The 18,576-nt window shown below is 41.3% G+C and overlaps 1 protein-coding gene and 1 non-coding gene across 3 annotated transcripts; one reads left to right on the top strand and one right to left on the bottom strand.

Annotated features, from left to right (window-relative positions):
- The first annotated feature begins 1,851 nt into the window (after nucleotides 1-1,851).
- On the top strand, nucleotides 1,852-18,550 carry LOC109647114 (netrin-4-like). Of its 2 annotated transcripts, none has more exons than XM_069528088.1 (10): nucleotides 1,852-2,202; nucleotides 7,730-8,286; nucleotides 10,820-11,092; nucleotides 12,416-12,542; nucleotides 12,759-12,947; nucleotides 13,673-13,880; nucleotides 14,002-14,114; nucleotides 14,241-14,309; nucleotides 15,584-15,757; nucleotides 16,729-18,550. In XM_069528088.1, the coding sequence occupies exons 1-10, from the start codon at nucleotides 2,103-2,105 to the stop codon at nucleotides 16,869-16,871; spliced, it is 1,953 nt and encodes a 650-aa protein (XP_069384189.1). In that variant the 5' UTR covers nucleotides 1,852-2,102; the 3' UTR covers nucleotides 16,872-18,550. The 2 variants fall into 2 exon arrangements, with proteins under 2 accessions (XP_069384189.1, XP_069384190.1); XM_069528089.1 differs by lacking the exon at nucleotides 1,852-2,202 and adding an exon at nucleotides 4,423-7,455.
- trnay-gua (transfer RNA tyrosine (anticodon GUA)) lies at nucleotides 1,866-1,952 on the bottom strand. Its single transcript is given in 2 exon segments — nucleotides 1,866-1,901; nucleotides 1,916-1,952. It is a non-coding gene; the product is annotated as a tRNA-Tyr (tRNA).
- Nucleotides 18,551-18,576: the final 26 nt, after the last annotated feature.

The raw sequence follows: 18,576 nt of genomic DNA, 5'->3' as shown, positions 1-18,576 counted from the left end.
CTCATTAGAGATAGTGGAACAGGGGGCAGAAGTCTGTTGTACACATAGACAGCACTTTGTTAAAATAAAGACTTTGCCATGTGCAGAGCTGAAAATAAATTAGCAGGGCCACAACTTCTCAGTTTAGTTTTCTGTAGTGTCTTTGTGAATATTTATCATTGAATAGAAGACAAATATGTGTCCACAGAAACCTCAAACATGACTGACCGACAGTAGCTCCTGGTTAAAGGTCACAAATAACACCAGGGATAAAACCAAACTTATACCTACAATTTAGGTCCATGTCAGAGGTATTTATATGCAGCCATTTATTAGCTCAAGTGTACAAGATGTGCAGGTTTTGGGCACTTTTGATGTTTAGTTTATACGATCATGGAGTCAGTGCAGGATTACATGAAGGGACAGGCTAAATCCTGAGAACTATGGACACCAAATATTGATTCAATGTCGGCATTGACTTACTTTGTGTGCAAATAAATTAAAACTATCATGGTCACTTTTTGAAAGTATCCAATGAAAATGTTATGCTTCCTGACTAAAGAGAATCTGGAAGTGAATGTAAACCAGATATGATCATTCTAAGTTTTATCTCATTGGTAAAAAAGCTTCTGCAGAGAAGAAAGTTCTTCAAATACAAGAAATTCACTACAAATCAATGGATGATTTCAACCTTTCTAGTAGAACTTTTAAGTTCAAGTTCTTACTTTGAGCGCAGTGAATGTGTTTTCTGTGAAGATGATACCGAAAGAACAGAGAATTGCTTTGTATCCTGCTCTTAAACGCAGTTGTTTTGGAAACTATTCACAGAATGGTTTAATAGCCAAACCAAAGCAAATCTTGTTTTAGATCTTAAGATTATTCTTTAGTTATTAGAGGATACAACATTTTTGCCTCAATTCTTTAATCATGAGACTACATTTTGTACAAAAAAACAAGTTGATTTTCACATGATTAGTAATGAAATCCAACACAACACTAAATCCTTAAATAAAATGAATAAAAAACATATGTATTATCAAATGTGATTAAAAAGTGATCTTACTTAGATTGTAATACGTTTTTCCTACTTACACCATATTTTGTAGTCTCTGTATATTTGTTTTCTCTTGTGTAATAAGTTATGAATTATTCATTTGTTATGAATGAGTAACTTGAACTTTATCTAAAAAATATTAATAATGAAATAAATAAATAGTCCCTGATACCTTTTTAAAATTTGTTGTATGCTAACATCCATTAATCCATCTGGTTAAATCTTGTTATCATACATGTTTACAATTGATGCTCTGCACTTTGCACTTTTCCATATAGCATCTTCATCATAGCACCTCGATAACATACCTCAAAATTTGAATACACTCTGGCACACTGTGAATTTTTTATACAACTTATAGGTCCATTGTCTGTCTGTATATGTTGTTTCCATTGTTGTTGTTGTTTGCACTATTTGTTGTATGTTATATGTTGTGTGATATATATTACTTGCACATTTGGAGTATGGGGAAACGCAATTTCAATCCTCTGTGTAACTACCTGTTGCATTGTTTGGTTGACAATAAAGTTCACTAAGACTAAGAACAGGGATGCAGTCTGGATTTACAAACATTAAAGAGACGTAGACTACTGTTTGAGATGTTCCTGTATTACCAACCACATAGTGCTCTGTGAAACACATTCAACCCTGGAGTCTCTAGAGGTGAATGCTCACATAAACTATTGCTTTCTAAATAACCTTACCCAAACCTGACTGTTAGCATGAGAGAGGCTAGATATGCTAACTGCTGGAACAGCGACACCGAAGCCACATGTGCGGTAAAACAAAGATCGTTCATTGTAGATGTGACGGACATAAAGAAAAACGAGTCTCCTTCGAGCCGGATTCGAACCAGCGACCTAAGGATTTCAGCCGCAGCCACTACAGTCCTCCGCTCTACCAACTGAGCTATCGAAGGGACGATGGCACGCAAGGTATCGTATCGCAGTTTTATACCCACTACTCATCTAATAAATTTGTTTAATTGTTTTACGACGCAAACAAACACATGTCGAAAGTGCTGCTGATGCTACCCTGCTAACTGCATTCTAACTACCTGCTGACTGCGATGAACGCCTTCTACTGGAAGAGACGAAACGCTGCGTCGCCTGGAACTCTTCTCCAGCTTCACACTGACCGTCTGTCTGTCGCTGCAGTTTCACGCACAAGTAAGTTTCAAAAAAATCACCTCAAAGCGAGTGCGCTAATGTTAGCGTTAAAGCTAACCGTGGATAAGCTGTGACCTAAAACAACTACTGCGAATCTACTGAAACTATAAGAGTGTTACAATATAACGTGTTTTTTTCCAAAGCTACACACTATTTACTCATCCACGTTTTACTAATGTGACACAGTAATCTAAAGGTGGCAAATAATAAATGAACAAGTGAAAACACACACACACACACACACACACACACACACACACACACACACACACACACACACACACACACACACACACACACAGACAGACAGCAGCGAGGTCTCATCCCTGAGTCACACGAATGAGGTATGAAACTTAGCATCTGCATGCATGGAGCTGTGTGTATTTGCAAAGGTTACTGTGTATTTAGGGTGTTATGTTTACGAGTGTGTGCAGTTTGGTGCAGGTCCAAAATAACATCCTGATCTCGTGAATTCAAAAGTGGGACTGACTTGAAATCCAACTTTAACCACTAGATGGCAATATTCCCCCATTTTGGCACATTGACCCCGTTGGGTCGGTCCGTAGACAGGAAAGTGCTGCTTACATTTACAATCTACATCAAGACAGTATTTCCAATGTTTCCTCAGCTCACTGTGCTGTATTCTTTCTGTCTGTGCAATACAATGGTCCATGTGCAATCCATTCACTGTACATATTCTCATACTGCACCTGTTAGTTTTAATTCCATTCATATTTTTCTATATTCTTTATATTCCTACACGTAATATTGCAAAATTCCCCATCGTGGGACTAATAAAGGATTATCCTATCTTCTTATATCTTATACGTAGAAAACTCATCCTCCAGGCAATCGTTTGAGTTGCTTTTTGAGCTCCAGGTTTATTTTAATCTCCACACATGTGCTTGACATAGTGAGAAGAAATGTTGCACCTCGTGGACCCCACTATCACATGACGAACATGTTAATACCACACACTCTTAATGTCGTTATGAGTGAACAAACACAGTTTTACGAATATCAAGCAGTTAAAATGAGTCAACCCATACGTAACCCCACACATAAATGCATCACTGTTTCCCGCACCTGTTCCTCATGTGTTTCACCTGTGTTCAATAGCAAGTAAATACCAACAAATAAAAATCAACAACTACAATTTGATGTTTAAAATTCCAATTACATTAGCAGTCAAAGGTTAAATTAAATGGGGGACATTGTATTTCGCAATTTTTTGATAGTACCAGAGGAAATCTTAATGAGTTGATGCAACAGGTCCCACCCTTTTTATAAACACGTGTATTCACGATCTCTAACATTAGTCTTTTCCACTCGTTTGACAGGTTTGTTTTTTCAGCCATCACTTACCACATACACAAAGCAGAGCTCACACCTTTGGCATGTACAGTATTAACAAGTGTCACTGTTTGCTCTCTTGCTGTTAATGACACTGTATGCCTTCTTATCTGCAGTATCTCACACCATGTGGTAGATGACATGACACAGGTATGCTCTAGCCATCTGTGGACCTTCCGTTCCCCTCCCACAACTCTAAAAAATAAAATGGGACACATCCGCCGGCCTGGCTTTTATGAAGGTGAAACCCCCACGGTTCCCTGTCTACTCTGGCTGTTAATTCAGGCTTTGTGCTCAGTCATCTGTTGAGTCTTTCCTGTGCCATAAGACAGCGTGTCAAAAGGTGGCATGAAATATAGAGTATAAGCTTCCAGAGGTGTCTGGATGGTGGAGGCTGTGAAGCGAAACATTTGTGTGGAGCAGTTGAGAAAGGCATTTGCTGTGCTGCTGTCTTTCAGTAAAATCAATAACTCATAGCAGGAATTCCAAACGATTTACATCATGGGAATATTTGCAGCGTAGAAGAAATATTTACATAACGCAGATCCTGTTTCTATTTTTTGTCATTCCAGATTAAACTGTCTGATGAAATGTGGGTGATGTTATGGCTGCGAGCAGGCAGACAGATAGCAGTGATAAACGTCATAAAAGTGGAAGCAACGAGAGCAGTGATGGAGCATGTGTGGGGCCTTCTGTTTAACGCCTCGCCTGCGGGCAAGGCACCTTCCCTTCTTGCCTGGAGCACGTCTGGCTTTTTGTCTGGCTTTTACAGGAGAGTAGACATATTACTCGCAAGGGTTGAGACGGTTCAGTGAGCTGGAGGTACTAGGTGACATGGCAGCATGAGGGGCCGGGGCTGGGGGGGACCATATCCTTTTACAGTCTGGAAATAAAGCAGGCCAGAGGTGGTGGAACGGCCCAGAGTCCTTGTTTCATTGGGCCATTAGATGACACAGCAGTAGCACCACTGGCTTCGGACGCCCAGCACAGCAGAATTCATCAAATAATTGTTAAAGTTTTATAATTTGAGTAGTATGCTTTTTTTCCTTTCTTGCTGAAAGTTGGAAGAGATGATTGATACCACTCTTATAGTGCATGCAGTTTCAGCTAGCAGCTTGTTAGCTTTACCTAGCATAGGCTAGCTTGGCTCTGAAAGTAAAATTTCCACCAAACAATCTCTAAGCCAAAACATTACCGCTTTATATTTTTTGTAACTTTAATCTATATGTAAAATGACGAGTCGTGGCTTTGGGCATAACATGCAGGCCTACTTCTTGAATGAGTGCAGTGACGTCCTGGAGGCTCCACTAACAAAAACGTCAGTGCGTCACCCACCCATTTTGCGGCAAAGCAGTTGAAAGGGTTAAACAAACAAACAAACAGTTTTTATGCAGGAACATGAAAATCCAGAAATTTCTCTGAGTTTGCCTTTCACATATGAAGAACACAGGAAATTGTCTGGGTCAGGCGCGTTCACAACAAGAACATTCGCATGAGGGGTGGGGCCTGTTTCCACCTGTTTCCATTCTTTCGCCCACATTATTGTGTTACTTCTTTCCTGATTCGGCTTAGTAACGTTCAAGTTGTGTAACAGAGAAAAACAACAAACAGCTGGACTTAAAGAGTGTGAAGGAATTTGTTTATGATGTGCCTTGCTTTCATCCTGCCAGGGGAATACACAGACTGGCCAAGATTAGACAACCTTTCCTGCAGCATTTTTCATGGTGACTCCTGGGATTTGAGGATCGAAAAACATGCAAGTGATGTACAAAGAGAACAACTCAAGGTGCATCACCCCTTGCCCCGGCAGATCACTGGGAGAAAACCAAAATAACCCATGAAAATCTAAAAACACACACAGGCCTGAACCCTGTCCCCTTTAAAGGAAGAGGGGCCGCCACTGTGACGAGAGTCACAGTATTCCAGGAATGTCCTGATCCGTCAGGGTCGGGATGCCTCAGGGAAGAGACTGAGAATGCTCATGATTCCCCTTCTTTAACATGTGCACGCACACATAAGAGAGGATGATTCATATGACAGGTGGAGAGAGAACAGTGGGAACACGTTACTTCTGACCTCATGTATTTAAAGATATGATATACAGTCTCACTGACACTCTTCCCTTTTCATGTTCACTCATCAGCTTGTCAGATCAGTATTAAATAACTATGACAGCCACAGGCAAAGCTGCCTAGTATCACGCACACCATTTCTTTCTTCAAATGTCTTGAAATGATATGATGTCACTGTTCAAGGGAAAGAAGGTGTGAGACTGTATAATTACTGGGGTCAAGGGTTGTGTGACCCCTCAGAGCTGATGCGTGTCTGAGGAGGCAAGTAAAACACTGTTAATGAGTGGCAGTTAGAAACAAGTGGTGATATGTGGCAGGAATGCAACACAATGACACACTTGTCAGTCAGCGCTCCAGTGCTTTTTGGTTCGTGGAGGCAAATTAAATCTCTGCGTTATTGTTTTAGACCATCAGCAGTTTTTTACGCCTCAATCTGATGACAGCTAATTAAAAACACACGGGTGTTTGAGGAATGCAGAAGGAAAAAGGTTATTGCTGCTCTGTATATGCATTTATTGATTTGACAACAATCTACCCACTAACACAATATATTCAATGTTAGTAAAATTGGAATAAACAGGTGACCAGCTGGGTAGCAGTCAGTGGGGGATGGGGCAGTGTGCCTTCAGAGTTGAATCTTCTTCTACGTCCTTGGATAAACTACAGCAGCACTTGGCAACTGGCAGCCTGTGGCCGATAACATATTTGCTCTGCCAGTTCATTTTGATTATTTTGTATTTCTCCATATCAGACTGACACAGATATTCACACAGGTTTTGTGGGTTCTGATCTCTGTTACGTCAACAACATTCTTAGAATCACCTCCTCTTTAGTAAGCTGTCTTCAAAGTAAAAACCATTTTGTTGCTGCAATGCTTTATATCGAGCTGAATTACAGTTTTCATTTTGACTGAGATTATGGTGATTGCTTAACAGACCTCTGAAATAGCTGACATTAAATGTACGAATCCCTTAAGGCACAAACATGAACAGTAATAAAGCTAATTCTGTTTCATTTTATGAAAAACAGTGACTATAGAAGCTTTGAAAACAATGTCCAGCACACAAACAATAACAAGTGACAGTCTATTGTAGAACTGTTTGAGAAGGACTCACAAATGATTAGAAATAATTCTGCAGTAGCTCTAGAGAATGAACACAGGTCATTGCAAACAGGCAGGAATGGGCACTGCACTTGTGTCATATAATATGAGCTAATATAATAAAACCTTTCATAATTGCAGTCATCTTCTTCTGGATGATGACAAGATGATCAACATTTTCCCAAATCATGATCTTGTCTTTTCTTCCAGAAATGCTTTATAAATCTATATATCTATACATTTATAGATTATTGCCAGAGGAAAACAAGTCTGATTTAAGGAAACACAGAGGGAGGGGTGTGTTGGAGACGACCAGACGAGGGCGGTGCTAACCTCTTCTTATTCCTAAATGTCAATGAAGTCTCCACAGTGACGCTGAACCCTCAAGTGTGTGGGATGGAATAATGTGAGGGTAATGGCTGCAGAGATCTTGAATAACACCAGTTCAATCTAACCAGGTGCTTCTCCACCATGACAGACAGGAGGAATCTCACCTTTCAGTCTCTTCTGCTTCTTCATTCCTGCGAAGTGAACGTTTGCTGTTAGATTATGTTATATCGCAAAGGAATACTGGATTACAGACAAATGGAAACGCGTACGCCTGCATCAAGCTGTTGAATGCGCCCTCTTGTTGTTGCCACACACAACTCAACTGCTCCACAATGAGACTGTGGACTTTACTTGTCATCTTCCCGGTGATGTGTGCGTCTTCTCCTCTTTTAACCGGTGAGTTGAGAATGACACCTGTTTTTTCTCACCCCTTTAATGAAGATGTGAATAAATACATCAAGGATTGAGTGTTTTTATTTTAGGAAACGCGCGCATCCACGTGCGTCACAGCATCGGGAGCGCACTACATGGACCAAACTCGCAATATCCTTTAAATCCATTGAGGAAATAAATCTGTTTACAACTGCGGTTCCTCTCTCATAGATTAGACTTTTTATACTTATATTCATTTTATTTATTATCATATGAACTATTCTTTTTTTCTTACCAGAAACACCCCGGGGCAAAGATCCAGCTGTGGAGAACAGCTGCTCAGGTCGAGCCTGCAACCCTCGCATGGGCAACTTGTCCCAGGGCAGAGTGCTGAAGACCCGGTCAACCTGCGGCTCTAACTCCTCGGAGCCTTTCTGCTTCTACAAACAGACCTCTGACCCCAGCAGGAGAGACTCCTGCTTCCCGGCTAAATGCAGCAAGTGCAACTCCGCCATCCCAACTCAGGCGCACCCTTCCTCCTCCATGAGCGACTCCTCTTTCCGCCACCCGGACACCTGGTGGCAGTCTGCAGAGGGGCCGGAGGAGGAGACGCTCCAGCTGGATCTGGAGACCGAGTTCCTCTTCACCCATCTCATCGTGGTGTTCCGCTCCCCCCGCCCCGCTGCCATGGTGCTGGAGCGCTCCCAGGACCACGGGCGCACATGGAGGACCCTCAGGTACTACGCCCGGGACTGTGAGGAGGTGTTCGGCCTGCCAGAGGCGTCTTCGGCCGGGGAGAGTGGGGCCACATGCACCTCCAAGTACTCAGCAGCTTTTCCTTGTACCAGAGGAGAGGTGAGTGGCTGTAGTCTGGAAATGTTTTACTTCTTAAGGCAAATAATAACAGAGAAATAATTAAAAAGAGGGATTACACAGTACTTTACTGGATTCGAAGAAAGAGCAAGAAAAAAGGAAATGTCTACATTTTCTATTTGGGGTTTTCTCCAAATCTCGGCTTGAAAAATTGGGTGCAACCCTCAATGTAAGGGTGGAGGGCTGTAGACCCACCCCTGACTCTGGAACAGTGTAGTGGATAATTCAACTGTTTATCATGAAACATGACACATTGTAAGATTACTATGATCTGAGAATTATTAAGTTTAACCAACACTCGAGGCAGATTGATTAAATATTGTACACAGCATTGGCATTTATGTAGTTACGTCTATATGGAGGGAAGAGTACATTTACACAAATGTTTAAGTGTTTTCACCATATTAGAATTTATTATTCTTACTGTTATGCCTTTTTGGCACTTGCAAAAAATATAATCTATAAAATTATCAAATTGATGTTCAATGCAAGAACTGTCATTTACAGTTTTGATTACATCAGATAAAACTAATCAAATGCAATAAAATAGAAGACAATACAGTATAATTCAGCTTCATTAGGCCTGGTTCAGGGTAATTAAAAGAATAATTTTTGATATTGATATCACCATATCATCATATGTACACAATATGATTCCTCAGAAAGTCTGTGTCTGGTCACTCCCACCCAATCTCAACCCCCACTGAATTAAAGCTCTGTTATTAATACATTTGATTCATGGTGAATAATAAATTATCCTCGATGAATGATGCTGCTGATCAGATGAAGCTTCAGAGAGCTAAGAGATGAGTATTGAATATTGAACTGTGATTTTATTTCTGAAAACACGCTGCCAGATATTTACTTAACACTCACCATCTGCTCCACTCTATGTTGTCCCTTCACTGACTGCGAGACGCTCCAGAAGAGGATATCACACACACACACACACACACACACACACACACACACACACACACACACACACACACACACTATTGAACAGTGGAAGAAGTGTTGTAAACTGACCTCCTCTGATAAGCTGTGGGAAACTATTTGTTTAGTCCTGGGAACAATATCAATGTTCGCTTTTGCCTCTGATGGTCTTCCAGAGCATTTCTGGACCTGCTCTGTGTTCACTGGGAGATCTGGGCCAGATAGGCAGCTACAGTTAATTCACACACAATTCAGCACACACACACACACACACACACACACACACACACACACTGATTCACACAGATGGTGTCAGATGGAGACTCGCGGTCCAGGAGAGATTTGTTTTACTCACAGACAAGTCAGGAGGTTCTGGTTGAATGTCTGAGTGAATATATAGTTTTGCCTGATCTCATAATTGCAGTGTATATAAAGCAAGTATGTGTCTCTCTGTATGTGTCTCTGCAGTTTGTAGGGTTCCCTATGTAAGCCCCTCAGCCAGTAAATTACTGTCTCTGTAGCTCAAGGTTTAAATACATCCCATAAGCAAAGGTTTTCACTGTTGAAACAATACTATAGATATACTGTACATACTCAGTTTGAACTTGCTGAAGTGCACAATGAGTTCACAGTAAGTCCTCTCATTGTTGACATACACACACACCAAATTATGTCATTTTACAAATTAAATTCATTATGATACAAGTTTGTCCTTGTTTACAGGACAAATGGACGATGAACAAAGTTTTAAGTAAGGACCAATTATAAAAATTAAAATAGCATCTTTTAATTTCAGTAAAGGTTCAGTTAAATGATAAAAGTTTGATTCAGTTAATTTTAATGTTAAATATAATATTGGTAGTTCCCTAAAAAGGGTATTTCATTTTCTGGAAGTAATATGAAGAGAGATAAAACATGTATTATGTTTCTTTGTATTTTTTTAGTGCTTTTGAGACATAAAAGTGCCTTAAAATTGTTGGATTATGGGACAGATTGTGGGACACCTGTATGTGCAGCCCTCATTGGCAGGCAGCTGACCCCTCTGCAGATCCACCCCTGGGAGAGTCCTTGCATTATAAAGTCCCACCTACATCCAGATTTATAAAATATTTAATTTAGTATTACTGGTATTCCTTTATTTCACAAGACATTATGCAAGATGATTATCTTTGTATAGTAATTGCCTAAAGGTATTTTTCAAATAACAGTGGTGATGCACAGAACTGCAGTGAGAATTTGATTGAAAAAAAGCTTGTTGCTTTGTGTCAGTTTTTATTTGTGATGTTATAATGTTGTAGGAGTAGTTTTCATGAATCTGAAACATCAACATGGGAATAAAGTTAATGCCTGAGAACAAGAACCATTTGAGCGTCTTTACATGGGAACTATTTTAAAAAACATTAAGGAAAATTAGCTCCTGTCTGTTATTTATTTGGCAGATCACACACAAAAATAAATCTGCATTATTTACATTTTCATCCTGTTCTGTCTTTAAGATAATATTTTTCACTTTTTAAGTGTATTGTTTACAAGTGAAACAACACAGGTTTTGTGAGATTTCTCATCATTTCATTTCCAGGTGATCTATCGAGCCTTATCTCCCTGGCAGTCAGTGGATCCCTACGGACCATCTGCTCAGGACCAGCTCATGATCACCAACCTGAGAATCCGCCTGCTGCAGCGCCAGCCGTGTCCCTGCCAGGCCAAACACCCCGGTGCTGCTGCGCTCCCCACAAACCACTACGCCATTTATGATTTCATTGTCAAAGGCAGCTGCCTTTGCAATGGACACGCTGACCAATGCGTTCCATCCAGGAGCTACCAAACCAGCCAGCAGAGGACGAGTAACATGGTGAGCCTTTTTCAGCTGGATTCTGTGAACGTACATCTCACAGGTGCACGAGATTCCACTAACAAAACACACTTGTACAGTTTGTTCTTTGGTGAGAATTCATCACACTCAGATGTTGTGACTTGCTGACTGTCTGTTTGTCTGCATTTCTGTTGATGTGGTGGGATTGGGAGGAGAAGGATTTGGGGGCTTTTGTTCCCACCACACCCTTGTTACTCAAGTGAGCTTTCGTGCGTGCTGCTGAAGCTGAGGGTTGAGGTGAAGCTACTATATATTAGGCCATAGATTTACCTGCCATTTCAGGGATTTAGGATGTGAAAACTTTAATTATGGTTTTCAACATAATGCTTTAACAACCCTGAGCTGCTGTCGTGTTATTCTCTTCACTGTAAATGGAGAAAAGGAGAAATAGTGTAATTCCAACATGACCTGAGGGGGTGTGAAAAAGTTACACAGGCAGGAATAAGCTGCACAGCATGTAAACACAGTGATTATCTATATAGATGTTAGTATGTTGCAACTAAGAAGGAGGGCTGTTATACTCACATAACATATGAGTGCAAGACTGTTCAGCATGAACAAGAATGGCTCTCAGTCAAGCACATACCTCCACCAAGGCCCAACACTCCCCTTAAGTTCAATCAATCTTCACCAATATATACACACAGATATCAGTCCTCTGAATAAACATGATTTTTCCTGAATCATGAATTATTCCCCTGGAAATTGGTGAAAAACATCATATCTCACAATGGTAAAGAAAGTGAAAAACAAAATCTTGGCTCCGTCCCTTTGTCTGGATCCATGCCACATGTTAATGGGTTCGTTCTTGGCCCATGTCCCGTCCTTCAACAAAGTTGTATGTAAATCTTTTCAGTGGTTTTTGCATAATCCTGCTGATAAACAAACAAAGAAGCCAACCAACAAACACACAAATGGACATGGGTAAAACCATGGCCCAATCCCTCCACAGGTATAAACATAACCTCCATGTTAGAGGTAATGAAAAGAGTTACATCTGCACACTGACTTTGAAACACAAATATATTTAAAAGGATCCTAGTTGGATCTTCAAAGACGCATAGACATCCAACCTCAAGGATAAAACCCTTTTTCTGTCTGTCTGAACGTGAAGTGCATATCTCTAGAACTCGTATCCACTTCACACTTGGCAGATGTGTTGCTAAGGGTCCAAGGAAGAGCAGTGGTGAGTTTGGTGTGATTTGGACAGGCGATAGCTCAGTATAATATAAAACAATATGTTGCAATAAAATGAACCCTGAAGTAATTGGTTATTTTCTTCCTGTTTGGTGTGCCTGGCAGGTCCATGGTAAGTGTGTGTGCAGACACAACACGGCCGGTGACCACTGTGAGCGCTGTGCACCTCTCTACAATGACCGGCTGTGGCAGGCTGCCAATGGCCTCAAAGGGACGCCACACGAGTGCCAGAGTGAGTGATGGGGCAGAGAGTCAAACGTGGAGTAGGACACACAGCATGTGGATTTATCTGCAAAATGAATTTAGTGTCATAAATCAGCTGTAACCTTTGACACACTGATACTTGGTGAATAACAGAGCAGCTACTGTGTCACTGCTCTGATAAGGTTTTTGCATGAGAAAGCTTCTCATTCTTTCTTTCCTGGTGTATGTCTATCAAAAAACACAGAGTGCAAGTGTAATGGCCACGCCAGGAGCTGCCACTTCAGCCGTGGGTTGTGGCTGGCCACCGGACGACGGAGCGGCGGCGTGTGTGACAGCTGCCGCCACAACACAGAGGGCCGCCACTGCCAGAACTGCAAGACGGGTTTCTACAGAGACCCTGCTCATCCAAAAACGGCCCCTGACTCCTGCAAACGTGAGAGCCTCTGTTTCCTCAAAGTGCACGGTCACTTCTTTATAACTTTTGTCTCCATGAACGCCAACTGAGAATTCATATTAAGAGGAGCAGCCTTTGAGAGTTGGAGGGCAGTAATGGAGATCAGATTTTTTCTCTGACTCTCCACATTAAAGCAGATTGATATCTCTTTGGCAACTCCCCATTAGCACCTTTCTAAGTCACTTGTCTTGTCGGTGATGAGATAGTTAACATGACTCCAGTCGCCAGAACGATGGAGAAGACCTTTCTGTTTTGGAATGTGACTGTTATTGCAAACAATGGAGGAATTTTCCATGGTCCATGTGAACAAATTTTTACCATTCTTGCCCTCCCCCCCTAGCCAGACATGCTGCAGCATTTTTAAGAGCAAACATACTTTTTTTTTTCATACTGAAAACAGATGAAGCAAGTTCCTACCAATTAGAATCATCGGGCTGTGAGTCTGATGGTGCAGACAGATTCCACTGATTTATTGCTAGTTTGTTTTTGCTGCAGCTGCTTAATCCAGTGTATATGCCCAGCAATAGGATGATGAAATATATTTAACTTTTATACTGTCGTGGGAGTTACTCATTAAATATGTTTGTTTTTCTTCTACAAGTGCATTTGCCCTTTCTATACATGCATGAGCATAATGTCTACTGCTGCAACTGACTCAGTGATGTTAACATATGATCCTGTTCCATCACCTCTCTCCTCTGCAGCCTGCTCATGCCACCCTGTCGGCGCCGTCCTCTCGGGTGGGAGCCCTCTCTGCAACCCTACCAGCGGGGAGTGCACTTGCAAGCCTGGCGTAGGCGGCCACCGCTGTGACAGCTGCATGATGGGATACTGGGGGCTGCACGAATACGGCTGCCGCCCATGCGACTGTACGGGGGACTGTGACCCCTATACCGGGGACTGCATTTCTGGGTGAGAGCCAAGACGTAGCCGTATGTATTATATAAAGTTATGTATTGTGGTAGAGTGCATTCTGGGTTATTAACGCTGAGCGAGCCCTGAACCTGACTGGTGTCTTACCTCTGCACCACAGCTCAGACGTGGAGGTCTTCTATACAGTCACTGGCCACATGGGACACAGCAGCAATAATAGTGAGACGGCACTCTTTAGGGCAGAGGAGCTTTTCTCTGCACTGCACCACTCTGGTGAGTCTCTCACAACTTAATACACTGCACACTCCCCCATGCTGCTGTTTTTGTTCTAGAAATCCATAACGTCACGATGAAAAGATTTATACACAAAGCTTATTGATTATGTTTCACTCTCCTCAGAGAAATGCGAATGTGTTGAATTAACGCTCGGCAGCCCTAAACTCTTCTGTGCTGCAGAGTACGACTACGGTAAGAGTTATTTGACACAGTGAATTGATTCAGTGTTGTGTGAGCCGGTCACGACAGTCATTGATTGTTAGGCCATTCAACAACATAATGAAATCAGTAGCAGCTTACCTAACCTTAACCCTAACAACCAGGTGGGTTTGTTATAAAGTTTTAAAATACCCCTGATTGTTCTATCTAATATATTCTGCATTGATTTCCTCTAGATCTGTTATACTGCATTTATACTTCACATTTTTAATACTTGCTCCATTGGACATTTTTATATTTCATGTATAATTATTATTATTCACAAATCACAATTTGCTTCATAGGGCTTAACAAGGTTCAACATCCTCTGCACTTGACCCTCAACAAGAGTGAGGAATAACTCAAAAACCGAGGGATACAGAGGAGGGATAGACAGAAGTGGAATAGATGTCCAGACCAGAGCACAGTGTCTAATATAAATGGAGAGTTTTATCAATGTTTAAAGAGAAAGTCTGATGAAAGCAGTATTGCCCCTAATTGTAATAAATGTGAGTAGGCATGTTGTGTATCTAGTTGTAATCTAGTAGTAGTCTAGTGGTAATCATTATCCACGATCAGCTGCCATCACGAGCCACCACCACAATCACAATTATACATTTTTTGACATATTGTCATTATATGATTCCTATCTATATTGTTCAATAATGCACTTATTTGTACTTCAAATGTATTTATTAGGACAAACCCCTTGAGATGTACCTTCTCATTTTTGTGGGGGTCCCCATATCAGAATCACTGCATAACTAAAAATACATACAGTTTTTATACATAAATAAAACAGTTTCATCATTTTCATACATTATGTTTTTAATTATTATAATTATTTAGGTCTGTATATATTTCTATGTGCTTGTCTGGGATCAATTTTCTGATTCAGATTTTTTTCCCCAAACACACCTCCTCGAGATTTACCAGACACAAAGAATTTGTTTCCTTCCAAATACAACATTTAAAACAATATTTTCTACAATCTTGAAAGCAGCACAGTGTTTATCTGTGCTTACCTGCTAGAAGTCCCCTTCTTCCTCCCCGCCTCTGTTGGTGCATTGGTGCATTGAATAAATCAGAGTATAGATAGTGTGCCTCATGACTAGTGAAGTGATTTCGGTTTCTAAAATATATTTTCTTCCCCTTTATTCTCAGAAATGTGATATGAAAGAGATATACTGTGCCTTAAGTGTAAAATTAATATTGATAAATTGTGATTTGTGACGTATGAGAGATGTATTGATGTTTCTCCTCGGCAGTGCTGGTTGTAAAGGTAATGTCAGCTCATGACAAAGGCTCCCACGCCGAGGTGGAGGTCAAAGTGAAGAAGGTCTTGTACCAGAGTCGTCAGATGAAGATCCAGAGGAGAAGCATCACCCTCTACCCAGAGTCCTGGACCACCCAAGGCTGCACATGTCCCATCCTCAACCCAGGTTAACTACAGCAGCCTCTTCCAATCAGAAACTTGCTCACGATGCAAAATCGTATAATTAGTAGAATCTCAAGTCGATAACCTGCCAGCTTTGTGTCGCTCCTCAGAGACTTCTGAGTGGGCGCCAGGGTCCCAGCATCACTCATTTTGATTTGACATTTACAGCTTAAAGATTAGAGCCATATCTCTGTTATAAGACTATTTAATATCTAACTAGCAACATTAACCCAAGCCAACCATCACAGCACAGTATTTAACGTGTTAATTAAATTATGTGAGGGCCGGACCATGAATGTCTTGACAGGTTTATTCTGGCAATAAGAGCAAAATAAAACAACACAAACATATAGCATTATAACTAGTGGGTTAACTTACAAACATAATTAAAAAAAAGGCTAACATACCGGAGGACCAAAATTTCACGTACCTCTCCTGTGGTGTACAACAACAGAAAGGGAAAAGGCGAAGTGGGAGACACACCCTTATAAAGAGGGGTATCCAAAAGTGGACGTTTGGGTGTAAAACTTTATCCGCATATGGACAATCGAGGGCTTTACATGCCAGGTTATAAGTATTGACAGCTTTTGTGGGGCGGTTGTGGCTCAGGAGGTAGAGCGGCTCGTCCAGAAGCCAGATGGTTGGCTATTTGATCCCCACCTACCTTGGGCAGGACATTGAACCCCAATTTGCCCCTGATGGCTGTGTTGGCAGTGTGTGAGGGATGTGTGTTAGAGAAAGTACTGCACATAGATGCACTGTATAAATGTGTGTGAATGGGTGAATGGCAAATCTGTAGTGTAAAGCGCTTTGAGCGGTCGTCAAGACTGAAATAACTATATAGATACAAATGATTTACCATTTAATTATAACAATGAATATAACAAATCATACCTACTTCTTGTTTTGTGTATTTTTGTAACATTCTCAGAAGAAGTCAAAGTCACAGATGCTCTGCTCTGTCCTTCTCTCCAGGATCAGAATACGTGGTGGCGGGACACGAGGACTGGAAGACCGGCCGACTGCTGGTCAACACCAAGAGCTTCGTTAAACCGTGGAAGTCGAACCTGGTTCGCAAATTCCTCCACATCCTCAGGAAAGACTGCGGCCGCCGATAGGGCGTTGGCGAGGAGCGGACTGGAGAAATGGACAGAGGGATGGAGGGGATCAGCTGTGATGCACAGAAGATTTTCTGGATAAGGGTAAATAATGGGCAAGATAAAAACAGGAGGTATCTGAATTTTGCTTGGACACTAAAGTGAAAGTAAAAGTCACAACAACAGAACACTACAATGCTGTGCATGTTGGAGAATGAAATAATATGAAATAAGTACAAACTGGATTCAGTTACATCACCTGCATTCGCTCAAGGATCCAAGAGAACATTACATTACCTTCGTCCAGACAAAGCTGATCCTAGAATTTCAGTTGTGAGTTAATAATGTCTCAGCTCATCTGTCCACCTTATTTATACAGCAGTAATGAGTGCATGTAAATTACTCTGTTATGCTTAATTTACTGGGCGAAGAAGCTGTCAGAGTTAATGAGTCTAAATCATCACGTCCTGCTGTATCTATTTCAGTTTGGAATCTTGCAAAGATGCCCAGACTGAATCCTCCTTGTCGCCTCACACACATTGGTGATAAATCATGGGTCATCATCAGAATCTGTGTGTGTATATGTGTGTGAACGTGGACGTGCGCATATGCTCGACGTCTTTGGCAGCGGCTCTGGGACATTGCAAGTCCAAACAAGTAACTCCTGGATGAAAAAAACAGCATTAGAGGAATCAAGCGGCTTAATGTGAACAGCTCTGTTTCTCTGGCACACTCGCCCGCCTGCTGTCCGACAAGAGAGAGAACACACACCTCTGCGCCCTCTCTGGTCTCTGCAGCACAGATGAGCGCCTCAAATGCTTTAGGATTGAGTTTGCTCTAACGGCTGGTTCAGCTACAAGAGTGGATCATTGTCAGGTCGCTTGAGTCAGACTCGATTCTGTGGAGGATTTTTTACTGTCCTCAAAAGACCTACTTCTCTGTGAGGAGGCCTCTCCTGACCTGACTCTGTGGGAGCCAGAGAGTACACTCTATCTTAACATATGTTCCTCTATTCGGCCTGTGACTCTCGCTGCCCCCAAAATAAATATGTATTAAAAGCCTGTGTGCTTGTTGACATCACACTGTATCTGATACAGAGTCCACAGGCCATTTTGTTTAGCTGGGTCTGGATAAGAATAGGCCCGCTCCGTTGTCTCCAAGGAGACTTACAAACTGCGTGAGGAGACATGATGCATTCCTCAGTCATTACATCACCGCCGATGTCCTTGTCCCAAAGTCTTTACCAAAATAAGAGAAAATGAGCAGGAAACGTTTTTTTTCTCATAAAGGACCAAGTGGTGATTTAGGGTGCACCTAGCATCAATGTCACATTTCTTATGCTATTTCTGTGTGTCCTATATGTATTTTTTAATCAAATCTGCATAAACTCTGTCAGTGAGCTCATTCTTAATGCTTTTGGGAAATGTCTCTTTCATTCCATGGTCACATTATGCTGAAGCATGAGGTTATGAATAGCCTGTAACGTCTGAGTAGGAGGTCGCGGACTCATGTTTGACCCATGTTTTAGTACCGCCCTCCTTTGGTTGAAAGAGAGAAATACACTATGACGTGATTTGACATCAAATCGACTTTTTATTAGAAACAGTTAGTTAAAACTAATGCTGCTTAATGCAGCAGTCCCACCTTCATGAAGGTTATGATGTTCAGTGTTTATTATAAATATAAATAAAAATGATTAACGCCTGACATTCTAATATCTAACAGT

The sequence above is a fragment of the Paralichthys olivaceus genome, chromosome 7 (assembly GCF_024713975.1).
Source record: "Paralichthys olivaceus isolate ysfri-2021 chromosome 7, ASM2471397v2, whole genome shotgun sequence".
In the NCBI taxonomy this organism is placed as follows: domain Eukaryota; kingdom Metazoa; phylum Chordata; class Actinopteri; order Pleuronectiformes; family Paralichthyidae; genus Paralichthys; species Paralichthys olivaceus.
Note: the sequence above shows the minus strand (reverse complement) of the source record. Positions and strands in the feature narration are given on the sequence as shown.